The following is a 9,009-nucleotide window of genomic DNA, read 5'->3' as shown; positions in this document are numbered from 1 at the left end:
GAATTTTGTCTACAAAAATGAATTTTGTCTACAAAAATGAATTTTGTCTACAAAAATGAATATTGTCTACAAAAATGAATTTTGTCTACAAAAATGAATTTTGTCTACAAAAAAGAATTTTGTCATCACAAAATTGAAGTTCGTATAAAACAACTCTGTATCACATAGTTTTGTAAGACAAAAGTGATTTTGTTATGACAGAATTGAATTTTGTACAAAACCACAAGAGCCCCATTCCGCGCCCCGTATTAACAGCCTGATTACATGTTGTACAAAGTCTCGATATATCCTTAGTGTTTTGAATTCTGATTTCTTTACTAAAGAATCGAATGGGAATGACACTAAATTTGAACAGTGGAATTCAACACTAAAGTTTCGAATACATATATAGCCACGTTTGTGATTATTACGTGTTTTAAAGTATAAGAATCATTCAGTCGGTCGTGTCCGTCCATCTGTTTGTTTACATTCAATTATTATAATTACATTATATGCAACAATCACGAAATTGCAACTTATATCAAATTATGTGTTTGATTCCCAACATTATGTCACGAAAGATGTGTTTTATTGGGAAATAAAATCCTCTTTGGAATGCCTTCCAGCCAATTCTTATGAACCATACACGTTGTATAATGAATTCAATGTTATACACAATATAGCAATATAAAGCTGTTCTGAAAATGTGAGAAGATTACTTGTAGATATTTCTATAAGGGTAGTACGACAAATTATTGAAGCCAAACAATTTGTGACTGTCTCTCGACACTCAGGTTATGCATTTAACAATAAACAGATGCAAATTAATCAGTTGCCCCAAAGTTTCAAAAATGTGATCTTCGTTCGTTATTTTTTAAAAGAATTTATTTTTTGACATTTCGAGTATAATTGCAATTGTGGTTTTAAATATTTATCAATAATTGGCTTTGACGAGGTCAGTACGTTATACATAGACCTTTTTATATATATTGTTTTGACCGAGGACGAAACCCGAGGTTCAATATAATCTAACTGGTCAATTTATAACGTATTTGTGGTTTTTTTTTTTGGTTATTTTATACTGTATTTTGCAAGATTTTTAATATTGACCGTCAATATATGCATACAATAAGAAATTAATACCCTCTTAATTAGGAGATCGTTATTACAAATGAAAAAAGAAGATTTTTTTGCTGGTGTATACATTTACGTATTCCTATGTGATATTAAGCTGGCGAACCTCTTTTTAAAGAAAAATATTACATATATTATAATAAATATGCTTTATTGTATTTTATATTGATATTTTATTGACAGTATTTGTTTAAGTTAAAACTTTAGATATTGTTGAGATGGATTAATACAATTTAAAAAATATGTTCGGAAATGAAATTAAGCAATCATGGGATAATAGAACAGCTGTTATTCTACTTACCGAAATAAAAAGTTTGAGATCTAATACAGTCACGTGTCTCCAATCTCAACCATGGGTGCCATTATATTTTGGCGCAAATTTTATGGTTTTTCTAATCTTATTTACTAAGGACGTTGTCTTTTATGAGGGATAACAAGAGGTATTACATAATATTCCGTCATTCAACAGGTTTTCAAGATTTTTATAGTTGTTATGCAACAATAATTTATAATCATTTGGGCAGTCATGATCAACTTGCAATCGTATAAAAAGTCAATGAGACGATATAATGCCCTTCAGACTTCAAAGCTAAAATAAAGGATGAAGACTTTCCTATTCATATGTCTTTTAGCAGGTATGTTTGATAAAAAAAATATCTGAATTATAGTAAAGATCTTTTTCAGTGTTGCTAATTTCGGGAATTATTTTGCAGTTTTCTTTATGGAAAATGAAATATTCAAAAACCATTATATTGCAAATGCCATATTATATTCCTTGCTGAATGTAAATAATAGAGTTTAAATATATAGTAGGCACAGAAATTGCGATTTGAAAACATTTGGGTATTCTTTTTCAAGAGGCAGAAAAATTAGGGCAACAGTAGCAAAAAGAAAAGAAAAGAAAAGAAAATATACAAAGTATAATAAGTACCATACTTCATTGCTTTACAATTGTTCTTCCTTATATAGACGTTAACGAATCATTTTTATTCAATGAGTTGGGAGCTTCGATAATACAGCATAACTATGATTATCTTTAAGGTGGATTGTCTTAATCATTAACCTTTTAAAAAAAATGTATGTATAACCTTTAAAAAACTGTAATGTATGTAAAGAAACAGGTTTAACATTTGCACTAAGTCTTGTTCGTGCGCATGTCACAAGCAAGTATAACCTGTCATTGGTTGTCTTTTGTCACTTGTTCGTGTGCATGTCACAAGCAAGGACCCTTTCATTGTTTATATTTTTTTCTTGTTCATGTGCATGTCACAAGCGAGGAACCTTGTCATTATTTGTGTATTTAGTTATAATGTTTGTTAATATACTTGGCAAGTTTAAAGCTTGAGACATAATGATTGTACAGACACCGGGTCATAATTGTTCAAGTCTGCATGTTGTCTTTCATATGTCTGTTGGTTGTTTGTGTCGTTCAGTTGCTGTCACATTAACATTGATCGCATATCTCCTCTCACTTTTATTAATAAAAATCAAACTACTCTCTGAAAACGTCGTTCATTTGTTCTCTCCTTCAAAGCAGCAGACGATGACAAGTTGTTTGACGTAAGTACTATGTTAAAGCTTTGTCATGGCATTTTTTAATAAAAGTAACTCTCTGAAAGTTACCACTATATAGTGACTTTCTAAATCATTCGAGGAACACAAACGTGCTTTACAAACTTCTGTAAAAAGCCGTAGAGTAAGGCGACGACTTAGATGTCTTTAATTAACAAACTACTTTTCTTTGAATGTGCATTGTCCTCCGATGACAGTAAAGAATGATCTAAGTTAAATACAAATAACCATTGTAGTTCTATAGAAAAATGTCTGCTATCAAGAACTTTATTTATACTGATTTATATATGATATAGTTATGGAATGAATATCAATTTGCTTATTTATAATTTGCAGCAATATTTCGCTGGACCATTTTACATTTAAAATGCATTTTTGAATTATTCGTCATAATCACTTAGTCTATTTTTGTTGTTGTAAATATCTACCTGTTTTGTCAAAGTGATGTTTGATTATTCTTTATTGGTTTTTATTTAAAGCTGTTTTTGCTGACCCTCGGGCAAAATTTCTCTCTAGAATTGTCAACGGGGTAGAAGCTGAACCTAACGAATTTCCATGGCAGGTATCGCTTCAGTACTGGTCTGAGGCTAACCAGAGATTCAGTCATATTTGTGGTGCCGTAGTGTTAAATGACACCAGCATTTTAACAGCCGCTCATTGTGTTGAACATGAGTAAGTTTTTATGATATTTAAAGATACTCACACAAATCTGGTATTGAGATAGTTTGGGGCTCAGTTGGTTTCAAATTCTGAATTGATACATGCTGTCTAAATTCCAAGACAATCATTGAAACAATTGTTAACCTTATTAATACACTTAACGTCACAGTACCCGATTTCAAAATAAGATAAATATTCACAAGTGACAAAAAAGAGCGAATGTTAGCAACTATCGGTTACCGTACAGTCTTATAATAAGCAAAAGCGATACCATATAGAAATCTAAAAACACAATACTTGCCACGTCATGATGAAACATGATCTGGATTTTTTTTTATCACTTTGCAGTTCAACAGTTTCAAAATACGAAATTGTTGTTGGTGAACATGATCTAAGTTTACCGAGTGGAAATGAACAACGTATGAAACTCAGCATCATAAACATGGTAAGTTATCATTTCATAAGAATAATTTGTCATTTTGAAAAATGTAATTGATTCAAAATTTATCAAATTTGCGTCAACCAATTAAGCAATCATATCACTTTATGATTTTTTTTAATTACTAAAACATCTTAAATTGCATATAATTTGTAGCACGACAACTACACACCTAGCGGTGGATACAACAACGACCTTGCAGTGCTGACACTTTCCAGTAGTTTGACGCTTATTGACAAAATAGTTGAAGCAGCCAGACTTCCTTCTTCGACGCAAACTTTTACCGAAAAGACCTGTCAAATTTCCGGATGGGGACGAACAGTTGCGAATGGAGGTATTTATATTTACTCTCACGAAGCAGATTTAACGTTAAACTGAAAACGAGGTATTGTCAAAGTCAGTGTGTTTCACTCACGAGTTCCAAATCCTGGGTTGGTAAAACAAAGTAAAAGTTGAATATAAAAGAGTGTATACTATAATTTAAGAAATTTAAAAACATAAATCCACTTAATGGAAAGTATTAAGCGTTTAGCAGTCATTTGGACATTGCATATCTATATTGTTGACGTTAAATTTGTATTTGTAGGCTTTCAAAAATTGTATTTGTATATAAAAGACCCATATTGTTACTTATCATCGAATAAAATTTGGTTTTTGGATAAGAAAGTCGTATTAACCTTTTAGAACAAAACTCGAAGACTGTCGAAACCCTTTGAAAACTGCGGAATCGAGTCATCTGTATGTATTTTTAGGCAACATGATAAGAAATGCGATATTATTGTGAACATACATACAACTGAAACAGTAAGGAAGAGTAAATAAAAACACTTTATAAATTCGTTGCCACGGTAGCGCATTTCTGGATTACCATAACCCTAAATTCTGAAATCCTTAGGTGCGCGTTTAAAAAGTGGTCTCGTCTCGAATCACGAATTCCCGAAGAAAAACATATCAAATCCTGAATTCCCGTGAAAATTGTGTCTTTCCCGTATCACGATATATTCAAACGGCTCAATCCCTAATTCAATGGTCGTAGCCTGTTTCTGTATATCATATTGTTTTGTTCATAGATCAGTCCATTAGTTTTCCCTTTTGAATTGTTATACATTGGTCGTTTCGCTGAATATGAGACATACGTTTTGCCCATTATTGAAGACCGTTTTGGTGACCTATTATTGTTTACTTCTATGTCATCTGGTTGAGTTAGTCGCATTGGTAATTATATCACATCTGCTTATCTTAAAGTTAACCTTTCATAGTTTTAACTTTACTTTTTCAGCATTACCAGATGTTCTTCAAAAAGCATCAACGGCTGTAATTCCACACAGTGAATGTCGTGGTAGTCTAGGATTAGCGGGATTGTTGTACTTGAACGCACAGGATCACATCTGTATATATTCTGGAACCAATTCAGCTTGTAATGTATGTCATTTAATTAATTATTCGTGTATGCAGCTATAAAGTATATTCGGGTATTTAATTGGTTTATTCATATCGTAATCAAATTATTCAACCATTCATTTTTATCAGTCGTTTGTTTAATTATAAGGTCAATTATTTAACACGTTCAAAATAAGTTATATATCAATATTATAAATAGCTATTGTCATGAATCTGATGTTCAGTACGGTAGTTGTCGTTTGTTGATGTGGATGATAAGTGTTTCTCGTTTCTCGTTTTTTATTTAGATTAGACCGTTGTTTTTCTCGTTTTAAATTTACACTAGTTACTTTTGGGGCACTTTATAGCTTGCTGTACGGTGTGAGCCAATGCTCCATGTTGAAGACTGACATGGTTTACTTTTATAAGTTTTGACTCATTGGCACTCATACCACATCTTATATCTATGGTGATGATAATTTGAAGTATATATAGGTTGATGTTTAGACGAGTTGTATACACAGAATATACACAACCATGTATCACCATCACTGCTGGTGAACCGATGGATAAATCTGTTGTAGAGTTGTCACTGGTTCAGACGGTCTTATAAATATAATTATTTCTGTGACTGCATCGTGCATTAATTTGTAGAATCCTTTAAAATAGATATTTCAGCTGATCTGTAACTATTTCATCTTCATGCCTTATATATCATGTACTGTATTACGACGCTAGATTAAAACTGACGAAGAAAGGTAACCACCCGGCCACCGAAAGCTTTATGATTGTGAAGCCAAGGTAGTCGGGTGGTATAGCGCGTCGGATACATTGCAGGCGATTTGGTGTCACGATATCTCAGTAGCATGATTTCGAATCCCGGAGAGGGAAGTACAAAAAATTTGCGAAACCAAATTTACAGATCTAACAGATCGATGTTTACACGAGTTGTATACTATATATATACATTTTCATTGGCAATCATACATATACAGAATGTATTTTCAGCCTTGTATCACCATCACTGTTGTTAATCCGATGGAAAAAATATATTGTAGTCTTCACTGGTTCAAACGTACTTATATATAAAATATATTTCATCCATTGGATCACCAGCAGTGAAGGTGATACAAAGCTGACAATACATTCTGTATATGTATGATTGCCAATGAGAATGAGACACATACCCACTAATTTAAAAGATCAAAATTAATGAAATACATGTCCGAAATTATAGAAAAACGTACGGTCTTTAACAATGAGAAAACAAAACATACAGTATGGTCGACTGTAAATAGCGCCGACATGAAACATATGGAACAATAGGCAAAGTTCTCGAGTTCGTTGCATTTCCGTCAAAAACTTTTTTTAGTGAACAATATTCATGAGTTTATGGGCATCGTCACTTCCGTTCCGATGTTGAGCGATTAGTTGAAAGATGATAAATGCTATATATTGCACGAATTATTCGTCAAATCAAACTATTATAATTGATATGCAGCACTGCCATCATTAGGGAATTGTGCTTAAGTACCAACGGAACAAATAATATTTCTAGTTTATCATGCATAATGACGATCACAAAGACTCTTGATGATATATATTTGTTCCGTAAGTATTTTAAAAGCACACTTCCCCAATATTTCAAAATATAAACGCATGCATATAAATTTTGGAATAATAAAGACAAAACTTGAAGCAAAAACAAAACTGAAAAAAGTGTTGGTAAGGAACAAATATGCCTATAATTAAAAACAAACAAATATTCAAATTTTTAAATGAAGACCACCAGTGTATTCATATTTATAAAATGTCGACGTTAACATTTCACTGTCATATTTGATTTACAAAATAAACAATATCATCTATATACACAGACTGCTTGATATTACATTTTTGTTCTATTATATACTTTAATATATTGCTATATTTAATTTGAACAGGGTGACTCAGGAGGGCCCCTTGTTTGTGATGTTAATGGTGTTAAGCAACTAGCAGGTGTGACGTCTTGGGGATTAGCGGATTGTCCAGTTGGCTCTCCGTCTGTATACGTCCGAGTTAGCAGCTATATTGATTGGATAGGACTGCCGTAAATCTAATTCAGATATAGTTTTGTTGAGACATAAAAATGATAATTGAGTAATCAATCAATTGTATTATTCAAAATATAGAACTAAAACAAATATTCGCAATGCATTTTTTCACCTCAGTTTGTTATAGCCTGACTTACATTATTCATAATATGCTATATGTATTTCCCGATGAACGACATCATACGGTTTTTGTCAGTTATCACGCCGTGCTCTCCATCTTTTTTTATTCTAAACAAAAAAACTCAGTTTACTGTTTACAATAAAATAAAAAACAATATAACCCCATCATACCAAACCGTCTCGAAGGTTATGCATGGTAGCATGCTCGCATTGTGACCAGGAGTTTGACCTCCGGACGGGTCAACTAAATACCTTAAAACCTTTGTTTGTTGCTTTGTCGGTAAGCTCGCAACATCAATGGAGAAAGACAAGAATCCCAATACGATAGTAAATTGAATCGCTTTCGTGTGGACTATTATACACTGGTCAATTAAAAATAAGACTCCGCTAGTGTTCCGGTCTAGCACAAAGCAGGGTTCCTATTTAAATTACATTAACATGTTATTTTCATGCAATATTTTTCTGGACGTTTTCACAGTTTCATCATCATCCGCATACCCCCCCCCCCCCCCCTCAAAATTGAATCATAATGCACAAACATTTAACCACGAGAGACCAAACAACGTATGCATTGTAAACTGAAACATATTCAATCTAACTATCAACTTGTGCTGTTGCCTCTAATGGTACTGAACGGTTGCATCGCCAAGATCTGATAATAGTTCAATTACAACAAACATTAAGAGGTTTCTTTGCTTTATATCTACTAGAACATAGAACACATCCGCGAAATCGCGAACATACAGAGTTTGGTTGAAAGTGTGTAACTGTTGTAGGGGGAATTTATGTAAAAGATTTTGTGTCTGGAGAATTTCGGTAAAAGACTTCCTGTCTGGAGAATTTCAGACAAGGTATCATAATTCATAGATACTTGTAAACAGTTTAAGCCTTTCCCTTGCTTACACAGTCCGTTGTTATTTCTTTTCTCCTATATCTCGTCTCTATATATATAACGCGATAATTAGTGTCCTGTCCACGACTACTCTTATGAAATTTATGTGCAAGTTCACAACCGGAAGTTCTGGTTGTCTCAAAAGCGAAATCGCGGGCATTTTAAGCTTGGTTGAAAGTATGTTAACTATTTTAGGATGAATTTTTGTATCAAAAAAAATATGTCTGGGGAATTTAAGAAATGAGATAAAAAGTTAAAAGGTACATGGAGACAGGACAACATTTTAAAGCCCTCTCTCTTTTTTTCAAGGTCCGTTATTATTTTGTGTTTGTTTTCTGTAAACTATAGACATACGTTTCTATATAATAAATATTAAGTGTTACGGTATTTAATTTTCTATTAACGATAAGTTCTAAGTTTCTTCTTCATGGCAATCACTGCTATATTATATAGAGAGTCTCTATATATTATAAAGTAGTATATTAATCATAGTATACATGCAGATTAACGCGAAAATAATTGTCCTGTCCCCGTCCAAGTACTTATGAAAATTATGGGCAAGTTTAAACCGAGGTATAATAGTAGGTTCTTACGACCTAAAAACCACGATATGGAAGTACACCACTAGTTCATGGTCCCATTGCTTTCTATGTTAAATTCCTCCGTTTCAAGCAGGCACAACCTCTTTTGTTTTAAGTTCAAATAAAGTGGCAATCCTTGCATTGCAAAGCAACACTTTA

At 32.6% G+C, this 9,009-nt stretch overlaps 1 protein-coding gene across 1 annotated transcript; it reads left to right on the top strand.

Annotated features, from left to right (window-relative positions):
* Positions 1-1,618: 1,618 nt before the first annotated feature.
* Positions 1,619-7,347, top strand: LOC139518576 (fibrinolytic enzyme, isozyme C-like). Its single transcript, XM_071310058.1, has 6 exons — positions 1,619-1,748; positions 3,165-3,357; positions 3,694-3,790; positions 3,941-4,118; positions 5,064-5,206; positions 7,108-7,347. Exons 1-6 carry the CDS (start codon positions 1,715-1,717, stop codon positions 7,255-7,257), a joined length of 795 nt encoding a protein of 264 aa, XP_071166159.1. The 5' UTR covers positions 1,619-1,714; the 3' UTR covers positions 7,258-7,347.
* The last annotated feature ends 1,662 nt before the right edge of the window (positions 7,348-9,009 follow it).

The sequence above is a fragment of the Mytilus edulis genome, chromosome 4 (genome assembly GCF_963676685.1).
Source record: "Mytilus edulis chromosome 4, xbMytEdul2.2, whole genome shotgun sequence".
In the NCBI taxonomy this organism is placed as follows: Eukaryota; Metazoa; Mollusca; class Bivalvia; order Mytilida; family Mytilidae; genus Mytilus; species Mytilus edulis.
This window is presented reverse-complemented; position numbering and strand designations above follow the sequence as displayed.